The sequence below is a fragment of the Oryctolagus cuniculus genome, chromosome 17, assembly GCF_964237555.1.
Source record: "Oryctolagus cuniculus chromosome 17, mOryCun1.1, whole genome shotgun sequence".
Classification (NCBI taxonomy): Eukaryota; Metazoa; Chordata; class Mammalia; order Lagomorpha; family Leporidae; genus Oryctolagus; species Oryctolagus cuniculus.
In genome coordinates this window covers 41994402-42020252 of record NC_091448.1, presented here as the reverse complement: position 1 = coordinate 42020252, position 25851 = coordinate 41994402, and the positions used below count along the sequence as shown (strand labels likewise).

General features: G+C 44.4%; 1 protein-coding gene and 1 non-coding gene across 3 annotated transcripts in view; both read left to right on the top strand.

Moving 5' to 3' along the window:
* The window catches only part of ATAD5 (ATPase family AAA domain containing 5), a 67152-nt gene that overhangs the window by 40370 nt on the left and 931 nt on the right, over positions 1 to 25851 (top strand). For both annotated transcript variants that reach the window (XM_008271058.4, XM_008271059.4), the window contains 8 exons: positions 3740 to 3916; positions 4747 to 4880; positions 5881 to 5974; positions 7139 to 7203; positions 16734 to 16914; positions 21809 to 21990; positions 23087 to 23958; positions 24342 to 24500. In XM_008271058.4, coding sequence (XP_008269280.3) covers positions 3740 to 3916; positions 4747 to 4880; positions 5881 to 5974; positions 7139 to 7203; positions 16734 to 16914; positions 21809 to 21990; positions 23087 to 23958; positions 24342 to 24500 — 1864 coding nt within the window. The remainder of the gene's footprint in view (positions 1 to 3739; positions 3917 to 4746; positions 4881 to 5880; positions 5975 to 7138; positions 7204 to 16733; positions 16915 to 21808; positions 21991 to 23086; positions 23959 to 24341; positions 24501 to 25851) is intronic.
* On the top strand, positions 4950 to 5053 carry LOC127484510 (U6 spliceosomal RNA). The gene has a single exon (XR_007911571.1). It is a non-coding gene; the product is annotated as a U6 spliceosomal RNA (small nuclear RNA).

The window sequence follows — 25851 nt, the reverse complement described above, 5'->3', positions numbered from 1 at the left end:
CTTAGGTGGGGGCCGTACGTTACGTGCTACATCATTACTCTGGCCCTGTCTTTATCACTGATTTTAAGCAATTTGATTATGATGTGCCTTGTTGTAGGTTTCATATTGCTTATGCTTAGAGCTGATTGAGCTTCTTGAATATATGAGTTTATAATTCTTACTAAATTTGGAGAAAGTGCAACCATTATATATATATATATTTATTTATTTTTTTGACAGGCAGAGTGGACAGTGAGAGACAGAAAGGTCTTCCTTTTTCTGTTGGTTCACTCCCCAGTGGCCGCTGCGGCCGGCGCACTGCGCTGATCCGATAGCAGGAGCCAGATGCTTATCGTGGTCTCCCATGGGGTGCAGGGCCCAAGCACTTGGGCCATCCTCCACTGCACTCCCGGGCCACAGCAGAGAACTGGCCTGGAAGAGGGGCAACCGGGACAGAATCTGGCACCTTGACCAGGACTAGAACCCGGTGTGCCAGCACCACAGGCAGAAGATTAGCCTATTGAGCTGCGGCACCGGCCTCTTTTTTATTTTTAAAAGATTTATTTATGTATTTGAAAGTCTGAGTTGCACAGAGAAAGAGAGGTCTTCCATCCGCTGGTTCACTCCCGCATTGGCCACAACAGGCTGAGCTGCACCGATTCAAAGCCAGGAGCCAGGAGCTTCTTCCGGGTCTCCCACGCGGGTACAGGGGCCCATGGACTTGGGCCATCTTCCACTGCTTTCCCAGGCCATAGCAGAGAGCTGGATCGGAAGAGGAGCAGCTGGGAATTGAACTGGAGCCCATATGGGACGCAGGCCCTGCAGGCCAGGGTGTCAGCTCGCTCTGCTACAGCACCAGCCCCTCCAAGCATTATTTCTTGAAATGCTTTTCTCTCCTCCCCACCTTCTCTGGCAACTCGGGTTATGGTCCTTTAGAGCACTTGTGTCATAGCTCACTGATGCTTGTTCAGTTTTTCGGTCTTTTCCCTTTCTGTGCTTTCCATCTGGATAATTTTCATTGCTGTTGTACAAGTGCATAGATCTGCATATCTGGTATGCTGTCAGTCCGATCTAGTTAAGTTTTCACTTACAATAGGAGTTTAATTTGGGTCCTTTTTTATCTTCTTTATTTCTACTTACCAGGTGCCCCTTTTTTCTCTCTAGGTTTTTGAACCTATGGAATCTAGTTGTTGTAATAACTGTTTTCATGGTAGAATTAGTTCTACCATCTTTATAATTTCTGAGTTGGTTTTTCCAGGGACTAGATTTTTTTTCCTTCATAATGGATTGTATTTTCCTTCTTTGGATACCTGATGACTTTGTGGACTCAGTGTGGTGGGCACTTGGATCGCTGGGTATTTCTGTATTCCTGTAATTATTCTTGAACTTTGGTCTGGGACACAGTTAAGTTTCTTGGAGACAGTTTGTCTTTTAAGATCTATTAGGCAAGTCAGTAGCAGCCTTTACTCCAGGCCTAATTTTACCTTTCTGAGTACTGTGTCCACTACTCCATGAATTTTGAAGTTTGCTATTCTGTCTAGCTGGAGTAGGAGCTATTTCCCGGTCTCTGTGTGCCTCAGAGATTCTTTCCTTTGACCTTTCACTGATGAGTACTCAGTTAGACCCCAGGGGGACTCTGTAGAGTTCCAGAGCTCTCTTTGTACAGCCGTCTCCTTTTTTGTATTGTGCCCTATTATCACTGCATGCCTTGGCCCGCCAGACTCCTGTTTGTCCTCTCAACTCAGGAGAACTGGGGCTGCGTTGACCCTCCCCACCGTGGCTGGAAATTCTCTCAGGGCAATAAGCTGTGCTATCCTAGCATGTACCTTGTTTCTTGTCTCTCAGGGATCACTGCCTTTGGTTTCATGATGGCCAAATTCTTGAAGAGTATTTTTTTGTGTATTATGTCCACTTTTTTTCTTATATTCAATTGGGAGGTTAAATTCAGTCCCAATTACCATGTCATGGCCTGAAACATAATCACATCTTGTTTTCTTTATTATTTTTTTGTTCTCACATTTACTTAAAGATATATAGGTTATGGTTGTAGTTCACTGAGTTGTTAAATATGCAGGATGTTTGACTATGGCCCTTAATTCAGCAATCTAGTATTCATACTATTGTTTGTTGCCATTTAGCTATTTATCCAAACATGCCTTTTGTTTGCCTTTTTTTTTTTTTTTTTTTTAATTTTTTGACAGGCAGAGTGGACAGTGAGAGAGAGAGAGAGACAAAGAGAAAGGTCTTCCTTTGCTGTTGGTTCACCCTCCAATGGCCGCCACGGCCGGCATGCTGTGGCCGGCGCACCGCGCTGATCCAATGGCAGGAGCCAGGTGCTTCTCCTGGTCTCCCATGGGGTGCAGGGCCCAAGCACTTGGGCCATCCTCCACTGCACTCCCTGGCCACAGCAGAGGGCTGGCCTGGAAGAGGGGCAACCGGGACAGAATCCGGCGCCCTGACCGGGACTAGAACCCGGTGTGCCAGCGCCGCAAGTCGGAGGATCAGCCTAGTGAGCCGCATCGCCGGCTCTTTTGTTTGCTTTTTTAAACATGTGTCCAGATAGGGTGGAAAAAAGAAACACCAAGGACTTGTTTAAAAGGAGAGGCCTGAAAAAGATAACATTCCCATGGCAGTTCTGTCCCACTCTAGTCTGTGTGCAGGAACGGTGTTCACTTGGGGAAGCTGTACGCCCAGAGGTTTCTTGGTCTGAATGGTGTAAAAGCCCTTGAGGTTTTCTGTGGCCATCAGGAGGAAGAAGGATTCTTTATACTTTTTTTAAAAAGATTTATTTACTTATTTATTTGAAAGATATAGTAGCAGAGAGAGAGAGAGAATCTTCCGTTCACTGGTTCACTGCCCAAATGGCTATAACAGCCAGGACTAGCCAGGCTGAAGCCAGGAGCCAGGAACTCCATCTGGTCTCCCACATAGGTGGCTGTAACTCATGTACTTGAGGTGTTACCCACTGCTTCCCTGGTGCCTTAGCAGGGAGCTGGATGGAAAGCAGAGTAGTCAGAACTTGAACTGGCACTTTGATTTGTGATGTGGGCATCTCAACCAGTGGCTTAACGCATATAACCACAATGCCTGTCCCATTGTTTTCCTTGTTTATTGCTCATATTTCCCGTCTTTGGCTAGCAGGAAGTTAGTTGTTTTAATCTGTATCCTTTCGAGATTGTCCTGGTATTCTTTGATGTTTTCTGTGCTTTCTGTCATGTCAACATGTTCCAGACCTAAGGTTAGCTATTTCTCCAAGGAGATAGTTCTTTTGGTACAAAGCTTTTCAGAATTGTAATATTGGTAAAATTTAGCTAGGCATTTAAAAATAAAAATTGACATGTATTTTTGAAAACCAAACTTTTGGGTCCAATGCTGTGGCATAGTGGGTTAATCCTCTGCTTACACTGCCAGCATTCCATGTGGGTGCTGGGTTGAATCCCAGCTGCTCTACTTCCAATCCAGCTCCCTGCTGAGTGCCTTGGAAAGCATGTCTTTTCCAAATGATGGGGTTATCTTCTTTATACTGTTAGAAAAAAAAAACAAAACAGTATTTGGATTGCAGAGTATTTGAATGTAAGAATAAAAGAATTTCTGTGTCTTTAATCTCTAACCGGTAATAGTAGAAATATAGAATATGTGGCCCAAGTCCTTCTGATCGAGGCCCCCCCCCCAAAAAAAAAGAAATACAGAATATAGATATCTATTTTGCCCTCTGTATACTTTCTAGGATTTATCTCTAAATGGAATTTACTTTTGACAGAAAAAGTAAACTCCCCTAAGAAAGTTATTACATCACCAAGAAAACTTCCCCCATCATCGCCCAAAAGTATTGGACCAAAGCGAGCACTGCCCCCGAAAACTTTGGCAAATTACTTTAAAGTATCTTCTAAACCAAAAAGTAATGAAGAAATAGGAGCGCTTTTGGAAAACAATAAAGGTAAGAAGTTGAATGGACAAATCCTCTTTAATATTAACTGTGCTGTTACATACAAGTAAGAACATCGTTCAGGGACTCCTGCTGCCGCCTCACCTTTGCTGAACATCCTGAAGAAGGGGAGTTTCGATATTTTGTTTCAGGCAGGTTTTGTTGTTGTTGTTATTGTTGTTTTGGAGGGAGAGAAAGACTGAGAGATTGAGAGTGTGTCCTGTCTGCTGGTTCACTCACCCAGATGCCTGCAGTAGCTGGGGAACTGAAGCTGGGAGCTGGAAACTCAACCCGAGTCTCCTACGTGGGTGACAGGGACCCAATCACTGCGTCACCATTGCTCCCAGCAGGCTCTGGGTTAGCAGGAAGCTTGTAGTCTGGAACCAGAGCCAGGAGTTGAGCCCAGTACTCCAGCATCTTCACTGTTGTTTCCATTATTTTTGGTTTTGGGCTTTTGAAAAATAATCATTTATTTGAGAAAGAACACCCCAATCTGCTGATTCATCCCCCAAATGTGCACAGTGCCTTGTGGCCAGGCTGAGTGTGCTAGAAGCTGGGAGCTCAGTCTAGACCCCCATGTGGATGACAGGAACCCAATTACATGAGGCTCCCAAGATCTGCCTCAGCAGGAAGCCAGAGTCATGAGCCGGAGATGGGTGATGAAGCCAGGCACTCCAGTATGGTTCTTGAGCATGCTAACCAGTACCTTACCTGCTAAGCCAAATGCCCACAACCCTGTTTCAGTTTTAATCAAGGATTTCAGTTGAGCTTATTCTGTAGAAATATCCAGTGGTCTATTAAAAGTTGATTTTACCTAAGATATTAATAATTTATTTATACAGGAATTAAAAATACTTTTGAGCAGAAACAAATTATTCAGATGAAATCTGCAAATGTAACTACTTCAAATGTCAAAGAATTTGGAGCTGAGGAATCCAGCAGGAAAAATGCCACATCTCTCATTCTTTTTGAGGAGGTAGGCTTACAAAGGTACACATTCATGATACCTCATGATAAAGACTGATTTTAAAGATTAGTGTATGTTGTGCTCGCTTTGGCAGCACATCCACTAAAATTGGAACAATACAGAGAAGATTAGCATGGCCCCTGCGCATGGATGAGACGCATATGGATGAGACGCAAATTCATGAAGCATTCCATATTTAAAAAAAAAAAGATTGATGTATGTTTTCTTATAGGGTTATAAAATAGAAAAAAAAAGAGTCAGAAATACTTGCATCTATTTGAAATTAAAACAAATGACATCAACTCTGGAAGAACTTTTCAGGAAGATAATTACTGTACTTCATGGCCACTAATTTATTTTTTTTTTATTTTTATTTTTTTTTTTTGACAGGCAGAGTGGACAGTGAGAGAGAGAGACAGAGAGAAAGGTCTTCCTTTGCCGTTGGTTCACCCTCCAATGGCCGCCGCGGCCGGCGCGCTGCGGCCGGCGCACCGCGCTGATCCGATGGCAGGAGCCAGGAGCCAGGTGCTTTTCCTGGTCTCCCATGGGGTGCAGGGCCCAAGCACCTGGGCCATCCTCCACTGCACTCCCTGGCCACAGCAGAGAGCTGGCCTGGAAGAGGGGCAACCGGGACAGAATCCGGCGCCCCGACCGGGACTAGAACCCGGTGTGCCGGCGCCGCTAGGCGGAGGATTAGCCTAGTGAGCCACGGCGCCGGCCGCCACTAATTTATTAAGTGATTATTGAAATTATTGTGATTAATTCCAAGCCAGTTATAGTTGACTACATTTCTTTGATTTTAATGTTTGTATTTGGTCATTTTTAAAATTTGTTTATAATGTAAGGTGTTTGTAAACTTTCATTGTAAGTTCAATTCATACTGTTCAGAAATTCATAAATCTTGTCTCTAACAGACACAGTTTCTTTTATATATGTATATACATATATATGAATGTTATCCAGTAAGTGTATTGTTACTCATCACATGAATATTCTAAATGCTATATAGGTTGATGTCATTTTTGATGAAGATGCTGGGTTTTTAAATGCAATCAAGACATTCATGGCAACAACTAAGCGACCTGTAATCCTGACAACAAGTGGTAGGTAACAAAAATTTTAGTACAATTAATTTCTTTCAGTTAAAGTACTTTGAGAATGTGCTTATTAGCTAGAAATGTTCCTTTAAAATCAGTTAACAGATGAAGAATGAAGTTTTTGATTTTTAGTTTTCTTTTTCAGATTTTTTATTTATTTGAGGGGTAGAGTTATAGACAGAGGGATAGACAGAGAGAAAGTTCTTCCGTCAGCTGGTTCACTCCCCAGTTGGCTGCAATGGCTGGAGCTGCACCGATCCGAAGCCAGGAGCCTCTTCTGGTCTCCCACACGGGTGCAGGTGCCCAAGGACTTGGGCCATCTTCTACTGCTTTCCCAGGCCATAGCAGAGAGCTGGATTGGAAGAGGAGCAGCCGGGACTAGAACCGGCACCCATGTGGGGCGCCGGCACCACAGGCAGAGGATTAACCTACTGTGCCATGATTTTAGTTTCTTATTTGAAAGGCAGAGGACAGAGGACAGATCCACTGGTTAACTACCTAAATATGTATAATAGCCAGATTGGGTCAGTCCAAAGCCAGAAGCCTAGAACTTAATCTGGGTCCCTTACATGGGTGGTAGTTTGAGTTATTACCTGCTACCTCATAGGTCTGCATTAGCAACAATATGCAATCAGAGATGGAGCCATTTTGAACCCAGGCATTCCTTGGGACGTGGGCATCCTACACAATGACTTAACCATTGCACTCAACTCTTGCCCCAAGTCTTTTTCTTTTCTTTAAAGCTTTACTTATTTACTTGAGAGGTAGAGTTATAGACAGGGAGAGGAAGAGACAGAGAGAGAGGTCTTCCATCTGCTGGTTCACTCCTCAGATGGCCTCAATGGCTGGAACTGGGCAGATCTGAAGCCAGGAGCTAGGACCTTCTTCCAGGTCTCCCACACCAGTTCAGGGGCTACTTTCCCAGGCCATAGCAGAGAGCTGGATTGGAAGTAGAGCTGCTGGGACTCGGACCAGTGCCCATATGGGATGCTGGCACCAGAGGTGCATGCTTAACCTACTATACCACAACACTGCGCCCCCACCCCCCCATTTCTTTTTTTCTAAAATGGAGAAGCGGCTTGATAGTTTTTAGCCTATGAATTATTCAGGATTCCAAAAAAACTTGTTTAATGATCTTAATGCTTAGCAGAATATATTTTTTCCCTATAGATCCAACATTTAGTTTAATGTTTGATGGCTGCTTTGAAGAAATCAATTTTAATACTCCTTCCCTGGTAAGTTTTTAATTTTTCTAATTATGAAAATGGTGATTTATTATTTTAAAATTATTTTAAAATATGTGTGCTAAAGAATCAAAACTTTTCAGTTTTAGGAAACATTGGATTATTTCTTTTTTTGCTTTAAAAAGATGTTTGCCAAATATATTATTTTTACTAGACTGTTCATTAGGTTTATTTCCAGAATAACAGCACTTACCGAAGTAAAATTTAAATAAAGCACACATCTTACACACAACTCAGTGAATGATATACACAAAAGCCAAATGTAGTCCTCTCCCAGATCAATATTATAGAGCATTTCCTTCATCTCCAGAAGCTCCTGTGGGTCCTTTATAGTTAACATAACCCTCCCCATCAGAAGTAACACTACCTTCTTTTTTTCCTTTTTAATAATTATGAATGTTGCAGTGAAATTAACTTTGTGTGTGTGTGTAATTCTGTGAAATTTAAAGCATGTGTAAATTTATGCAGCCATCACTATAATTAAGATATAGACAATTCTATTATCTATTACCCCATAAAACTTCACACTCATATCTATGAACTTAAATCAGTTTTGCAATTTCAAATAATAGGAAAATGGGATTTCCCTGTGGTTTTACTTGTTGCAGAATTTCATGTAAATGGAATCTTATGTAGTGTTTTGTCTTTACTCATCAGATTCATTTGTGTAACACATGTCTGTCTTCCCTTTTTCTTTCTTTCTTTTTTTTTTTTTTTTTAAAGATTTATTTATTTGAAAGAGTTACACAGAGAGAGGAGAGGCAGAGAGAGAGGTCTTCCATCCGATGGTTCACTCCCCAGTTGGCTGCAACAGCCGGAGCTGCACTGAAGCCAGGAGTCAGGAGCTTCTTCCGGGTCTCCCACACGAGTACAGGGGCCCAAGCACTTGAGCCATCTTCTACTGCTTTTGCAGGCCATAGCAGAGAGCTAGATGGAAAGTGGAGCAGCTGAGTCTCGAACTGCCGCCCATATGGGATGCCGGCGCTTCAGGCCAGGGTGTTAACCCACTGCGCCAGAGCGCTGGCCCCCCGTCCTCCCTTTTTTTAATGAGCAGCATTCACTGTGTGGCTCCACCATGTTGTGTTTATTCATTCACCTGTGAATAGCCATCTGGATCATTTCTAATGAAGCTGTTATAAATAAAGGACTTGGGCCATCTTCTGCTGCTTTACCATGCACATTAGCAGGGAGCTGGACTGGAAGTGGAGCAGCCAGGACTTGAACCAGCACCCATATGGGATGCCTGTGTTGCAGTAGCAGCTTAACACCTTGTGACACAACAGTGGCCCCTGTGCCTATAGTCTTAACGGATGTTGATACATTGTTTCCAGGCCATGTGAAATGGATTTGGATGTATTCCCTGTTCTTTATTCAGGGAGAGTCTACATAGGATTGGTTTTATATTTTCCCTAAAAATTTAGTACAATTTGCCATTACATCCATGTAGATTTACAGACATAATGTGTCTTCTCTTAGGGAAAAAAAAAAAAAAAAAAAGTTATTTCTTCTCCATTTGAGGAGAGAGACAGAGATCTTCCATTCACTGGTTTACTCCCCACCTGCATGCATAACCAGTACTGGGCCAGGCCTGGTTTCCAGGAGCTGGAAACCAGTCTGGATCTCATGTGGGTATACTAGGGACCAAGTATTGGAGCCGTCCTCTGCCTCCCAGGCAGTGCATTAGCAGGAAGCTGGCTTGGCTGTGGTGGAGCCAGGTCATGACCCCAGCACTCCTGTGTGGTTCCGGAGTTCCAGGCAGCAGCTCAGTTGCTGGGCCCGATGCCCACACTCCCTCTTTTGTTTCCCTCATCATTTGACTCGTGATTTATCTATTTTCTTAGAACTAACTTTGGGTTTCTATAATTTTGTCCATTTGTTAATTTTATTTATTTCTGCTCCTATCATAGTCTTTTCATTTGGTTGAATTTACCCGTCTGTACTATTTTCATGAAGAAGCTTAGATAATTGGTTTTCAAATCTTTTGTATTTTAAACTTTCAGTGATACAAATACCATCGTGTGCAGTGCTTTAGGTGCTTCATACAAGTGTTTTTTGTTTGTTTGTTTGTTTTTTTTTTTTTTTTTTTTTTTTTTTTTTTTTTTTTTGACAGGCAGAGTGGACAGTGAGAGAGAGAGACAGAGAAAAAGGTCTTCCTTTGCCGTTGGTTCACCCTCCAATGGCCGCCACGGCCGGCGCACCGCGCTGATCCAATGGCAGGAGCCAGGTGCTTCTCCTGGTCTCCCATGGGGTGCAGGGCCCAAGCACTTGGGCCATCCTCTACTGCACTCCCTGGCCACAGCAGAGAGCTGGCCTGGAAGAGGGGCAACTGGGACAGAATCCGGTGCCCCAACTGGGACTAGAACCCAGTGTGCCGGCGCCGCAAGGTGGAGGATTAGCCTAGTGAGCCGCGGCGCCGGCCCATACAAGTTTTGATACGTAGTGTTTTCACTTTCACATAGCTCAAGATATTTATAATTTTTCTTTTGATTACTCATAGTAAACTGTATGTTTTAATTCCTCTTAAATTTATCAAGAGTAATTTGATGGCCCAGAATATAGTCTGTCTTGCTAAATGTTCAATGTGTACTTTGTATTTTTTTTAAAGATTTATTTATTCATTTATTTGAAAGAGTTACAAAGAGAGAGAAGGAGATGCAGAGAGACAGAGGTCTTCCATCCGCTGGTTCACTCCACAACTGGCCACAATGGCTGGAGCTGCACCGATCTGAGGCCAGGAGCTTCCTCCAGGTCTCCCAGGGATTAGAAGTATGGCAGCTAGGACTCAAACTGGAGCCCATATGACATGCCAGCACTGCGGGCGATGGCTTTACTGCTATACCACAGCACAGGCCCCAATCATTGTTATTGTTGCCGCTGTTGTTGAACACTTATTTATGGGGCTGGCATTGTAGCATAACGGGTGAAGCCACCACTTGTGGTGCCAGCATCCATATGGGTGGTGAGTCCTGCTGCTCCACTTCTGATCTAGCTCTCTGCTAGTGTGCCTGTGAAAGCAGTGGAAGATGGCTCAACTCCCTGGTCTCCTGCACCCGCATGGGAGACCCAGAGGAAGCTCTGGGCTCCTCCTTCTGCCTGGCCCAGCACTGGTCATTGCAGCCTTTTGTGGAGTGAACCAATAGATGAAAAACCTCTCTTTCTGTCTCCCCCCACCCTTTTCTGTAACTCTGCCTTTCAAATAAATAAAATAAATCTTTAAAATGTTATTTGAAAGAGTTACAGTGAGAGATAGAGAGACAGGAAGGGAAGAATGGAAGGTCTCTCTCTCTCTCTCTGCCTTTCCCTCTCCCTCCCTCTATGTAAACTCTATGTAAATCTGACTTTCAAATGAAATACATAAATCTTTTTTATTTTTTTAATTTGAAATGGAGATTTGCAGAGAGACAGGGAGACACACACACAGATCTTCCATTCTTCCATTGGCCATTTCAGTCCCCAAAAGGCTGCAACAGCCAGGGCTGGGCCAGGATGAAGCAAGGAGCCCAGAACTTTTTCTGGGTCTCTCACATAAGTGCAGGGGCCCAAACACTTGGGCCATCCTCCACTGCCCTCCCAGGTGCACCAGCAGGATGCTGGACCAGAAGTAGAGCAGCCAGGTGTTGAACGGGTGCCCATATAGGATACCACCTTTGCAGGCAGAGTCCACTCAACCTGCTATGCCACAACACTGGCCCCCATGAGTAAATTTTATTTAAAAAGTACCATTTTATCACCTAATACTCCTAGTTTTTCCAGTTTTAATAATGTCTGTGGGAGCAGGCATTTGATATAACAGTTAAGATGCCATTTGAGACTCCATCTCATAGTGGAGCACCTGGGTTCAAGTCCTGGCTCTACTCCCAATTCCAACTTCCTGCTAATGTGCATCCTGGGAGGCAGCAGGTGATGGCTCGAGAAGTTGGGTTCCTGTCACACTTCTGAGACACCTGGGTTGAGTCCCCAGCTTCTGGCTTTGGCTTGGCCCACTCTGTCTGTGGCAGGCATTTATAACTTTCTCATTTAGGTCTGTCATCCATCTCAAATTAATTTCTTTTTTTTTTTTAATATTTTTCTAGCTTAAGTATTTTATTTGTTTGCAATTATGCTTGTTAACACTATATGATGAAAATGTACAAAGAATAAGATTGCAGTTTTTGGTTAGATTTAAGTCAAAGACATTCATTAATAAAGAATATTTGAAGTGAATATTCCAGAAATTTCTCTAAGCCATCTGTTCAGAATAACTGTCTCTGAATTTGACCTTACTTCAGAAGGTACTGGCATACATTTGAATTAGACTAAAAAAGTTTTCAAAATAAGCCCTAATTAAAAAAAAAAAAACTATTCTACATTCAAACGAAAACAATTTTAATAGAACTTTCCTTTCCAGAATCAAATTAATTTCTATGACTGGTATAAGTTAATGATCAACATCCCTACTTTCCCAGGTCAGTTTATTGAATACAGTTTTCTTTCCCCATTGAATCACTTTGGTACATTAAAGATACATATATTTTGCTATACATACATATGTTATGCTCTTTCTGGAACATTTACTTGGTTCTATTGATCTATCATTGGCAGCCCCATACTTCTTAGTATGACTTTGTGGTAGATTTTGAGATCTGATAGTTTGTCTCCAAACTTGGCTATTCTTCAAGTTATTTTAGTCATTCTTTTTTTTTTTTTTTTTTTTAAGATTTATTTATTTATTTGAAAGTCAGAGTTGCACAGAGAGAGAAGGAGAGGTAGAGGTAGAGGTAGAGAGAGAGAGAGAGAGAGAGGTCTTCCATCTGCTGGTTCACTCCCCAATTGGCCACAATGGCCAGAGCTGTGCCAATCTGAAGCCAGGAGCCAGGAGCTTCTTCCAGTTATCCCATGCTGGTACCGGAGCCCAAGGACCTGGGCCATCTTCCACTGCTATCCCAGGTATTTTAGTCATTCTAAGTCCCAAGCATTTTCTATGTAAATTTCAAATTCTGTATGTCAGCTTTTACTTTTTTTATTTTTATTTTTAATTATTTATTTATTTATTTTTTGACAGGCAGAATGGACAGTGAGAGAGAGAGAGAAAGATCTTCCTTTTGCCATTGGTTCACCCTCCAATGGCCACCGTGGGCGGCGGCTGGAGCACCGCGCTGATCCAATGGCAGGAGCCAGGTACTTATCCTGGTCTCCCATGGGGTGCAGGGCCCAAGCACTTGGGCCACCCTCTACTGCACTCCCTGACCACAGCAGAGAGCTGGCCTGGAAGAGGGGCAACCGGGACAGAATCCGGTGCCCCGACCAGGACTAGAACCCGGTGTGCCGGCAACACAAGGCGGAGGATTAGCCTAGTGAGCCGGGCACCGGCATTTATTTATTTTTGATAGGCAGAGTTAGACATGAGAGAGGGAGGCAGAGAGAAAGGTCTTCCTTCCGTTGGTTCAGCCCCCAAATGGCCACTCCAACCGGTGTGCTATGCCAATCTGAAGCCAAGAGCCAGGTGCTTCCTCTTGGTCTCCCATGCAGGTGCAGGGCCCAAGGACTTAGGCCATCCTCCACTGCACTCCCGGGCCACAGCAGTGAGCTGGACTGGAAGAGGAGCAACTGGGAAAGAACCGGTGCCCCAACTGGGACAAGAACCCGGAGTGCTGGCGCCGCAGGCGGAGGATTAGCCTAGTGAGCCACGGCACTGGCCAGCTTTTACTTTTAAAAAGCCTTCTAGGATTTTGATGGGAATTGTGCTGAATCCATAAGTTAATGTGTATTAAAACTGGCATTTTATTTTATTTTATTTTATTTAGAGGTAGAGTTACAGACAGTAAGAGGAAGAGACAGAGAGAAAGGTCTTCTTCCGTTGGTTCACACCCCAAATGGCCACAACAACTGGTGCTGTGTTGATCCAGAGCCAGGAGCCAGGAGCCAGGAGCTTCTTCCTGGTCTCCCAGGCAGATGCAGGGGTGCAAGTACTTGGGCCGTCTTCTACTGCTTTTCCAGGCCATAGCAGAGAGCTGCACTGGTAGAGGAGCAGCTGGGGCTAGAACTGGTGCTCATATGGGATGCTGGCGCTGCAGGCAGAGGATTAACCTACTGCGCCTTGGTGCCAGCCGTAAAACTGGCATTTTAACAATATTAACTTTTCCAATTAATGATAATGTATTTCTCCATTTATTTTTCTTTAAATTTTTTTAGCAATATATTGTTTTCACTGTAGAAGTATAGCATATCCTTTATTTGAGAGGTAAATTTACAGACAGAGCAAGAGGCAGAGAAGTTTTCCATCCACTGATCCACGCCCCAAATAGCCATGGCAGCCATAGCTGGGCTATGTAAAGCCAGGAGCTTCCTCCAGGTCTCCCACGTGGGTGCAGGGGCCCAAGCAATTGGGCCATCTTCTACTGCTTTCCAAGGCCATCAGCAGGGAGCTGGATCATAACTGAGGCAGCTGAGATTTGAACCGGTTCCCATATGGGATGCCAGCACTGCAGGCAGAGGCTTAACCTATTACCCCAGCCCCTCAAACTTATTCTTAAGTATTTGATGTTTTCAGTTCTATTAGTTTTTTTTTTTTTTTTTTTTTGACAGGCAGAGTGGACAGTGAGAGAGACAGAGAGAAAGGTCTTCCTTTGCCTTTTTTTTTTTTTTTTTTTTTTTTTTGACAGGCAGAGTGGACAGTGAGAGAGAGACAGAGAGAGAAAGGTCTTCCTTTGCCGTTGGTTCACCCTCCAATGGCCGCCGCTGCAGCCGGCGCACCGCGCTGATCCGTTGGCAGGAGCCAGGATCCAGGTGCTTTTCCTGGTCTCCCATGGGGTGCAGGGCCCAAGCACCTGGGCCATCCTCCACTGCACTCCCTAGCCATAGCAGAGAGCTGGCCTGGAAGAGGGGCAACCGGGACAGAATCCGGCGCCCCGACCGGGACTAGAACCCGGTGTGCCGGCGCCGCAAGGTGGAGGATTAGCCTATTGAGCCACGGCGCCGGCCCTTCCTTTGCCTTTGGTTCACCCTCCAGTGGCCACCGTGGCCAGCACACCGCGCTGATCCGATGGCAGGAGCCAGGTGCTTATCCTGGTCTCCCATAGGGTGCAGGGCCCAAGTACTTGGGCCATCCTCCACTGCACTCCCGGGCCATAGCAGAGGGCTGGCCTGGAAGAGGGGCGACCGGGACTAGAACCTGGTGTGCCGGTGCCGCAAAGTGGAGGATTAGCCTAGTGAGCTGTGGCGCCCGCCAGTTTTATTTCTTAATATTTATTTTCCATGGTTGTTGGCTCTTATTTAGAAATACCTTTGATTTTTAGATAGTTGTTGTTTGTGTCCTGTGAACTTCATTAATTAGTTCTAGTAGTTTGTAATTTTTCTTTCTTTCTTTCTTTTTTTTTTTTTTTTAATTTGTCTTTCTGGTCTTATTTTACAGAATAGGACTCTGGTACCATTTTGAGAAGAGTCATCCTTATCTTGTTTCCAACTTTTTTGTTTTAAAAGATTGATTTATGGCTGGCACTGACCCTCACTAGGCTAATCCTCCGCCTTGCAGTGCCGGCACACCGGGTTCTAGTCCCGGTCGGGGCACCGGATTCTGTCCCGGTTGCCCCTCTTCCAGGCCAGCTCTCTGCTGTGGCCAGGGAGTGCAGTGGAGGATGGCCCAGGTGCTTGGGCCCTGCACCCCATGGGAGACCAGGAGAAGTACCTGGCTCCTGCCATCGGATCAGCGCGGTGTGCCGGCCGCAGCGTGCCGGCCTCGGCGGCCATTGGAGGGTGAACCAACGGCAAAGGAAGACCTTTCTCTCTGTCTCTCTCACTGTCCACTCTGCCTGTCAAAAAAATAAATAAAAGAAAATAAAAAGAAAAAAAAGATTTATTTATTTATTTGATAGGCAGATGTATGAAGAGAAAGGGAAAGTCAGAGAGGCAATCTTCTAGCTGCTGGGTTACTCCCCAAAAGGCTGCAACAGCTGGGACTGGGCCAGGATCCTGGGACTCCATCCAGATCTCCCACGTGGATGCAGGGGCCAAGAATCTGAATGCTTTGCATTCATATTAGCAGGGAGCAGAATCAGAAATGGAGCAGCCAGGACTCAAAGCGGCACTTACATGGAATTGCGTGGTTGCAGGTGGTGGCTTAACCCACTGTGCCACAACGCCGGACTCCTGCTTCCGGCATTCTTAAGATTGTTTTGTGTTCTTAAAAAATGAACCCTGTTATCCTTGTAAAACCTTATTTTTGAATCTCTGGTGACACCTTGTTGTCAGAGCTACTTTGTCTTGTGATTAACAGAACCATACCAGCCTTCTCACACTAGTGCCTGTATGGTGTGTCTCTTTCTCTCCTTTTATTTTTTATATATCTGCTCTTAATTTTATAGTGTGTTTCTTTTAAATAACACAGTTTAATCTTTTTTTTGTTTGTCTAGTTTGTTTGTTTTTTTTTTTTTTTTTTTTTTTTTTTTGACAGGCAGAGTGGACAGTGAGAGAGAGAGACAGAGAGAAAGGTCTTCCTTTGCCTTTGGTTCACCCTCCAATGGCCGCCACGGCACCGCGCTGATCCGATGGCAGGAGCCAGGTACTTATCCTGGTCTCCCATGGGTGCAGGGCCCAAGCACTTGGGCCATCCTCCACTGCACTCCCTGACCACAGCAGAGAGCTGGCCTGGAAGAGGGGCAACCGGGACAGAATCCAGTGCCCCGACCGGGACTAGAACCCGGTGTGCCGGCGCCGCAAGGCGGAGGATTAGCCTAGTGAGCCGCGGAGCCGGCCTGTCTAAATAGTTCTTAATTCCTCCTTTTCTGCATTCTCTTGGGTTGATCCAGTGTGTTATTTCATTTGATCTTCCCTGTTGGCTTTAATTTATATCTCTTTGTACTTTTTTTGTGTGGTTACTCCAGAGCTGTGCTTTTACAATGTGCATAGTCTGCAGATACCATACTTGTCCTACTGTATGATAGCATTTGCATGAAGTGTCCGGAGTCGGTACTTCTGTAGACACAAGAAGTACAGTGGTAGTGCCTGGAACTGGGAGTACGAGCTAGAAATGCGGAGACAGCCAGTGAATATGGGGGCTTCTGTTGGAGATGTTGAAAATGTTCTATAATTAGTGACAATAGTTGCACAACTATAAATCCACTAAAACCATTGAATTGTACAGTATGTGAATTATATCTCAATGCATGTCGTGTATTTTTTAATGTAGCTAGCTAGAATTGAAACTTACAAACTAGGATAAACACCAGATTTGGAAGACTATTATGAAATGTCCTCTCACGCTATACCATTATTTAATCCAAATGTTTTTTCAAGGTTTATTAAACCGCTTACAGTGTTTAGGTTGGAGAATTGCTTATAAGTTTCGTGGTGATCTTGGACTATTTGCAAATAATATATATGTACTTTTAATTTGGTAGTATATGCCTTTATAGTTTTGAGCTCCTCAAGAAGAGCTTTGCTATATAGCAGATTTCAGCAGAATTTGTCTCGCTCCTCAGTGTTGTTCATATGTATTATTGTATTTTTGTTAACTCTTTAACTAACACTATTCTCTGTTTTTTAAGCTAAATGTTGCCAGCTACCTACAAATGATCTGCTTAACTGAGAATTTTAGAACTGATGTAAAAGACTTTGTAACTTTGTTAACTACAAATACTTGTGATATCAGAAGAAGTATCCTTTACTTGCAGTTTTGGATTAGAAGTGGAGGTGGATTTTTAGAAGAAAGGCCTTTGTCCCATTGTCGTGAGTTGATCTTTTATGACATAAATTTCTACTAAGGGACCATGTTTTAAAATATGTGCTGTGCCTGGCATTTGGTGTAGCAATTAAGACACTCTGGAGTGCCCCTAGCCAAATATCAGAGTGGCTAGGTTCAAGTCCTTACTCCTCTCCTGATTCCAGCTTCCTGCTAATGTATACACTAGGAAGGAACAGGTGATGGGTACGTGGAACACCTGGATTGAGTTCTGGGCTCATGGCTTCAATCTGGCCCAGCCCTGGGCGTTACAGGTACTTGGGCAATGAGCTAGCAGATGGGAAATCTCTCTCTTGGAAATAAATAAATAAATAAATACATACATACATACATAAACAAATAAATATTTTAAGTAAATTATGCTACACCAAGATATTTGAAAGACTATAAAAATTTTGAGGGGCCGGTGTTGTGGCGTAGCAGGTAATGCCACCACCTGTGGTAAAGCTGCCACCATCCCATATGGGTTCCAGTTCAAATTTCAAATCCCGGTTGCTCCACTTCCTTTTTTTTTTTTTTAACAGGTAGAGTTAGACAGTGAGAGAGAGAGACAGAGAGAAAGATCTTCGTTCCCTTGGTTCACTCCCCGAAATGGCCGCTACAGCCGGAGCTATGCTGATCCGAAGCCAGGAGCCAGGTGCTTCGGATCAGCTCCTGAGCCACGGTGCAGGCCCTGTTGCTCCACTTCCAATCCACCTCCCTGTTAATGTGCCTGGGAAAGCAGCAGAGGCTGACCCAAGTGCTTGGGTCCCTGCATCCACATAAGAGATCTGGAAGAAGCTCCTGGCTCCTGATGTTGTCCAGCCCAGCCTGGGTCTTAGCAACCATTTGGGGAGGGAACTAGTGGATAGAAGATTTCTCTCTCTCTGCCTCTGCCTCTGCCTATTCCTCTCTGGAACTCTGCCTTTCAAATAAATAAAAATCTTAAGAAAAAAAATTTTAAATAAATCATTTTTAAACAAGTCTTTAAAACATATTTTTTGAGCATCCAGTCATCACAGTAATCTTTGACAGGTATATACCTGCTTCCTTCCTGAAGTTTTGTGAATATTAAATATAAATAAATAAGAGTCTGTGCTACTCTCTATGCTCCAAAATTCCCTTTATCTCTATAAGCCTGTTTCTTTACCTCAGAAATGAGAGATTTGACTAGATAATCTATAAATTACTTCCAATTTTATAGTTCTTTTAAAATGATTTAAAAAATTGTATAATATCATTTAAAAAATATAAACCCTCTCTCCATTCCTCTCTCCAAAAGTTTGGTTGTTCAGTTTTCCAAACTCTTACTTAAATAAGTTTCTACATTCACAGTTTCTTATAAAGCAAATGGTAGAACTATAATAATGATGTGGCAACTTCCCTTTTTCAGTTACTGAAAACACATGGTGGTTTTTCTTCCTCAGTGTCTCTGGTTCTCTCATTGTTTTTGCTGTGACCTCTGTAAATAAGTTTCCTAAGAGCTTATTTAATAGTTTACAATTCTATTTTCCTAAGGACTTTGTTTCAGAAATACTTTTATTCCTTACTGCTGTTATGTCACCATCGCCACCTAACTCAAGGCACAGCCGTTTGTGGAGCGCTTTGCCCATGCCAGACCCCGCGTTGGCCTCGGTAACACGGGCTTCCTTCCTTGAGATGCTCCTGTTAGTGCTTCCCGTGCTCCACAGGCCCAGTTCTTAGTTGAGGATCCTATTCTGCAAAATACTCACATATTTAGATAAAACCAAGCAGAAGTTCTGGTTTATTATTACTCTAACAGGTCTCTCCTTCACTTTTACATGGAATGTAATAGAAACCAGTAGCTTCAACTGTTTCTCAAAAGTAGATGTGATAAATAAGACATGAGAAAGTAATCTTGGTGTTTATAACAAATTTGTCAATAGCTTTTGCCATACCACTGCACGTAAATGGCTATACCAAGTACTTTATTTTTTTTTTTTTAAGATTTATTTTATTTATTTGAAAGACAGAGTTACAGAGAGAGGTAGAGACAGAGAGAGAGGTCTTCCATCCGCTGGTTCACTCTCCAGATGGCCGCAATGGCTGAAGCTGAGCTGATACAAAGCCAGGAGCCAGGAGCTAGGAGCCAGGAGCTTCTTCCGGGTCTCCCACATGGGTGCAGGGGCCCAAGGACTTGGGCCATCTTCTGCTGCTTTCCCGAGCCATAGCAGAGAGCTGGATTGGAAGAGGAGCAGCCGGGACTAGAACTGGCGCCCATGTGGGATGTTGGCTGCACTTCAGGCCAGGGCTTTAATCCACTGCACCACAGCGCCGGCCCTACCAAGTACTTTGAAAAAGAATAACTATAGCATAGTTTCTCTTCTTGAAGATGTTATTTTATGTGCATTTCATTCTCTCTTTTTTTTTTAAGGATCTATTTATTTATTTGAAAGGAAGGGTTAGAGAAAGAGATCTTCCATCTACTGGTTCACTCCCCAAATGGCCACTATGACCAGGGCTGGACCAGGCCAAAGCCAGGATTCAGGAGCTTCATCAGGGTCTCCCACATGTGTGACAGGGGCACAGACACTTGGGGGCCATCTTCCGCTGCTTTCCCAGACCATTAGCAAGGAACTGGAGTTGCAGGCAATGGCTTTACCTGCTGTGCGACAGTGCAGGCCCCCATATTTTATTCCTTTTTAAAACACAAGGGCAGGTGCTATGGCTCAGCAGGTTAAAGCCCCGGCCTGCGGCCCCAGCATACCATATTGGCACCAGTTCAATGCCTAACTGCTCCACTTCCAATCCAGCTCCCTGCTAATGAACCTAGGAAAGCATCAGAGGATGGCCCAAGTGCTTGGGCCCCTGCACTCACGTGGAAGACCATGAAGAAGCTCATGGCTCCTTGCTTTTGCCTGGTCCAGCCCTGGTCGTTGCTAGCCGTATGGGGAGTGAACCAGTAAATAGAAGACCTTTTCTCTGTCTCTGTCTCTACCTCTCTCTGTAACTCTGTAATTCTTTGGGAATTCAAACAATATAGAAATAAATAAATTTCCCCACTTTTCTTGAGGTTTGTTTATGTATTTGAAGTCAGAGTGACAGAATATTCCATCCTCTGGTCCATTCTTCAGATGCCCACAACAGCAAGCTAGGAACCAGGAGCTTCATCAGGGTCTCCCACACGGTGGCAGGTAACTGATTACTTTACCCGTGATTAGCTGCCACCTCAGGTGCACATTAGCAAGAAGAGAGATCAGAAGTGGGGGCAGCACTTAATCTCAGGCACTGCAATATGGAATATAGGTAGCCTGAGTGACAGCTTAACCCACTGCCCCACAACACCTACCCCAAATTCCCCCACTTTATAAATATAGCCACTGTTAGACTTTTATCTGTACATAGAAAATTTTGCAACATATTTATAAACCAAAAATCCAAAAATACCGTATAAGCGTACTTCAAAAAGCTTGTGAAAAAATGAAATTAAAAGATAAGCTTATTTGGATGCAAAATTCTTTTTAGAATCCTTGCAGTTTTTTTCTTCTTCTTCTTTTTAATTTATTTATTTATTTGAAAGAGTTACACAGAGAGAGGGAGAGGCAGAGAGAGGTTCACTCCCTAATTGGCCACAATGGCCAGATCTGCGCCAATCCAAAGCCAGGAGCCAGGAGCTTCTTCTGGGTCTCCCATGCTAGAGCAGGGGCCCAAGGCCTTAGCCTCTCTTCTGCTTTCCCAGGCCAGAGCAGAGAGAGGGATTGGAAGTGAAGCAGCTGGGTCTTGAACTGGCATCCATATGGGATGTTGGCACCATAGGTGGCAGCTTTACCTGCTATACCACAGCGCTGGCCCCTAAATTTTTTTTAAAGAACACAGTGGTGCTCTTTTTTTTTTTTTTTCTTTTCAAGATTTATTTATTTATTTGAAAGGCAGAGTTACAGAAAAGCAGAGGTAGAGAGAGAGAGAGAGAGAGAGAGAGAGAGAGATAAGTCTTCCATCCACTGGTTCACTCCCCAAATTGCCACACCAGCCATGGTTGGGGCCATCCGAAGGCAGGATCTTCTCCCAAGTCTCCCGTGCAGATTATTGGATTATTTTAAAGTCCCCCACTATCACTTCACTTAACTTTAGTATTGTTAGAGGTAATGCTTATATTGTACTCTTTTTAAAAATTATTTATGGCCGGTGCCGTGGCTCACTAGGCTAATCCTCCGCCTAGCGGCGCCGGCACACCGGGTTCTAGTCCCAGTTGGGGCACCGGATTCTGTCCCGGTTGCCCCTCTTCCAGGCCAGCTCTCTGCTGTAGCCAGGGAGTACAGTGGAGGATGGCCCAGGTGCTTGGGCCCTGCACCCCATGGGAGACCAGGAAAAGCACCTGGCTCCTGGCTCCTGCCATCGGATCAGCGCGGTGCACCGGCCGCGGCGGCCATTGGAGGGTGAACCAACGGCAAAAGAAAGACCTTTCTCTCTGTCTCTCTCTCTCTCACTGTCCACTCTGCCTGTCCAAAAAAAAAAAAAAAAAAAAAAAATTATTTATTCGAAAGGCATAGTGACAGAACGCTTCCATTCATGGGTTTACTCATCAAAGGCCAGAAGCCCTAAACTCCATCCAGGTCTCTCACGTGGGTGCAGGGGTCCAGAGAGTTGGGCCATCTTCCACTGCTTTCCTAGGCATGTTAGTAGGGAGCTGGGTCAGAAGTGGAACAACTGGGACTAGAACCAACACTCATAGGGGATGCTGGCATCACATATGTCGCCTTGACCTGCACCACAGCACAGGCCCCTGTACTCTTAATGAATTAAAAACATATTGGGGGGTGAGGGAGAAACAGTAGTGGCATATGTCCAAGAGATACCAAAGGATCACAAATGTTAAACAATTGTTTGATACGTTTTGGTTAAAATACACACAGCTAAATTTTTCTCTTATTGATTTTATAGGAGGGAATAGCAGGAATGTACATATAGTTTGCTCTGAAGATGGTCCTGGTGTGAAAAATAATGTCAAAAATACTAAAAAGAATCGTATAATCCTTCCTAAGTGTGACACCGGTTGTGTTGAGACCTTGTTTGGTATTAAGAATATTTTTTCCCCATCTGAAGACTTATTCTCATTTTTGAAGGTATTTTTAATTTCTGTTTGGAATGCTGAATTTATGTTCCTTTTGATTTTTCCCAACACTTACTTCTGCCTTTTGAATCTTAACTTTAACTTAAATTTTCCTGTAATTTTTATAGGTTTTAGGTTTCCAGTTGTAATACATCTTACTACTTTGACAAACATTGCATGCACATTCTTCCAAATGCATATTGTAGGGTTTAGAAACTTTTCAGAAAAAAAGACAATTTCAGAGTAGTTTTTTAAATAAATGAGCTTCTAATTATTGGAGTTAAGAATCTATATTTTTATAAGATTTATTTATTCATTTATTATTTTTTGACAGGCAGAGTTAGACAGTGAGAGAGAGAGAGACAAAGAAAAAAGGTCTTCCTTCCGTTGGCTCACCCCCCAAATGGCCGCTACAGCCGGCGCATGTGCTGTTCTGAAGCCAGGAGCCAGGTGCTTCTTCTTGGTCTCCCATGCGGGTGCAGGGCCCAAGGACCTAGGCCATCCTCCACTGCCCTCCTGGGCCACAGCAGAGAGCTAGACTGGAAGAGGAGCAACCGGGATAGAATCCGGTGCCCCAACCGGGACTAGAACCCGGCGTGCCGGCGCTGCTGGTGGAGGATTAGCCAAGTGAGCTGCGGTGCTGGCCTTAAGATTTATTTTTAAAAATTTATTTGAAAGAGTGACAGAGAAAGGGAGAGGCAGAGAGAGAGCTATTTGACCTGCTGGTTCATCCCCAGATGGCCTCAATAGCCAAGGCTGAGCCAGGCCACAAGGGGCCAGGAGCATCTGGGTTTCCTGCATAGGTATACAGGGGCCAACCACTTGGGCCATCCTCTACTGCTTTCCCAAGGGAGCTGGATCAGAAGTGGAGCAGCCAGGACTCGAACTGGCACCCATATAGGATACTGGCACAGTAGATGGTGGCTACAGGCCCAGCTCCTATAGTCAATGTTTAGGTCCAGTACTATTTTGATATAAGTGTAGATTAATAAAATTTTGAGGGGCAGTGGCAGTATTTTGAAGATAGAATATGGATAATACTATGTTCACATGAAAAGAAAAATGTTAGACTAATTTCTATTATTTCTTTATTCCCCATTGTTTTTCAGCACAAAATCTCAACAAAAGAAGAATGGCATAAACTCATCCAACTCCTTACAGAATTCCAAATGCAGAGTGTAGATTTTTTATATAGTAATCTTGAGTTCATTCTGCCATTACCTGTTGATATTGTCCCAGAGCCACCCACTCTCTGTGGCTCGTCAGTAACTCTGGATGCCAGCACCACAACACAAAGTGCACTGTGTCTTGCTAGGAAACCTTCTGAAGGAGAGCAGCCGGTGAAGAAGGCCCACAAGAAGAAACATAAGAAAAAGATGGTAGTACTGGATGATAGTGATTTATTTGACACTGACTTGAACTTTCCTGATGAAGTTCTTAGCCTGTCCCCTGCGGCCCTTTCCTCAAATTCAGAAGAAAGCAAAAGCAGAGACAAAGAAAGCAATCCGGATACAAAGAAAGTAAGCAAATGTTTAGCGTCCAGCATTGCGTCGACTCCTGGACCTCCAAAAACGCCAGCAGAAAAACAGTGCTCTGCCCTCGTCTCTCAGTGTTTAAACTCTCTCGCCGAGTTCCTGGATAACATGTCCTTCCTCGACCCCCTTTTAACTGGTGCACGAGAACAAAAGGAATTTGATAAAGATGACTTTAGTTGGCCCAGTGGAAAGGTTAAAAGTGGACTTTGTGATGAGTTTAGCCTGGAGAGTGGCGATGGTGGTGGGTGGACCACTCAGAGCTCTGCAGAACTGAAGGCAGCTGCAGAAGCTCTCAGCTTCACCAAGTGTTCCTCTACTATTTCAAAAGCATTGGAAACCTTGAATTCTTGCAAGAAATTGGGAAGAGATCCAACCAGCGATCTGACTATCCAGGTTTCACAAAAGCGCAATAATATGTACTTCCGCCGGTCGGCAGCTAATTTAGAGTAAGTCTGACCTTTTACTTGTACTCTTCAGTGATAAACGGTAAAGGGGGAATCATTAGTTGCTTTCTTACTGTTTTCAAATGCTGGCCTATTGCTCCTGGTAGGCCCTTGACATTAATAATGTGGCGCTAAGAGGGTGGGGGAGTTCCTCCGCATTGCTGGAGAGAGGCATAGTGAGAGATCAGGTGGCTACATTCGGGAGACTGAAGTGACAGGGAAGGGGGTGTGAGCTTGTCCTGACAGCAGGTAGCCATGAAGATTTGTCAGATGGGAAATTCATCTGGAAAGGGCCTTGGCACTGGAGCAGGAGCCCAGCCGGTTTTGTTTGGGAGTGTTACATTTTTACTGAACATTATAAATAACTCATTATTTTAAATTCACAGCAATGCAAGGAAGAGGATAGCAGTCATTAAAAGTGTATTTTCTAGCCGATCTCTTGTGAACCTAGGTAACAGACAAGCTAGTATAATTGAATACCTGCCAACTCTTCGAAACATTTGTAGAACAGAGAAGTTAAAGGAACAAGGAAAAAGCAAAAGGAGGTAACTAAAATAACATGTTTGGAGTGGGTATTGTGGTGCAGTGGGTTAAGCTGCCATGTGGGACATCCACATTCTGTATTGGAATTCCACTTTGAGTCCCAGTATTCCATGCTTCTATCCAGCTTCCTGCTAATGCGCTGGGATGCAGGAGATGATCCCTGCCAATGCACTGGGATGCTCAAGTGCTTGGGTTCTTGCCACATACGTGGGAGACCCGGATGGAGTCTCCTAGCTCGTGACTACTTTCAGCCTGGCCTACTCCTGGCTGTTGTGGGCATTTGGGGAATGAACCTATAGGTAGAAGATGTGTGTGTTTGTGTGTCTGTGTGTTTGTGTCTCTCTCTGCCACTATGTCTGTCAAATAAGTAAATATTTTTTTATTTTATTTTTTTAAAGATTTATTTATTTAGTTGCAAGTCAGGGTTACACAGAGAGAGGAGGAGAGGCAGAGAGAGAAAGAGAGAGGCGTCTTCCATCCACTGTTACACTTCCCAGTTGACCACAGTGGCCGGAGCTGTGCCAATCCAAAGCCAGGAGCCAGGATCCTCTTCTGGGTCTCCACAAGGGTGCAGGGGTCCAAGGAGTTCGACCATCTTCTGCTGCTCTCCCAGGCCATAATAGAGAGCTGGATCGGAAGTGGAGCAGCCGGGACTCGAAATGGTGCCCATATGGGATGCTGGCACTGCAAGTGGCGGCTTTACCTGCTATGCCACAGCGCCTGCCCCCAATAAATCTTTTTTAAAAGAGGCCGGCGCTGTGGCTCACTAGGCTAATCCTCCGCCTTGCGGCGCCGGCACACCAGGTTCTAGTCCCGGTCGGGGTGCCGGATTCTGTCCCGGTTGCCCCTCTTCCAGGCCAGCTCTCTGCTGTGGCCCAGGAGTGCAGTGGAGGATAGCCCAAGTCCTTTGGCCCTGCACCCCAAGGGGGACCAGGATGAGTACCTGGCTCTTGCCATTGGATCAGTGCAGTGCGCCGGCCGCAGCGCGCTGGCAGCAGCGGCCATTGGTGGGTGAACCAACGGCAAAGGAAGACCTTTCTCTCTGTCTCTCTCTCTCACTGTCCACTCTGCCTGTCAAAAAAAAAAAAAAAAAAAAAAAGTAACATTGTAGGGGTTAAATCTCTGCCTGCAGTGCCAGCATCCTACATGGGTGCCAGTTCATCTTGGCTGTTCCATTTCCAATCCAGCTCCCTGCTGATGTGCCTGGAAGGGCAGTAGAAGATGGCCCAGGTGCTTGGGCCCCTGCTCCTATGTGGGAGACCTGGAGGAAGCTCCTGGCTCCTGGCTTCAGCCTGGCCCAGCCTTGGGCATTGTGGCCATTTGGGGAGTTAACCAATGGGTAGAGGATCGATC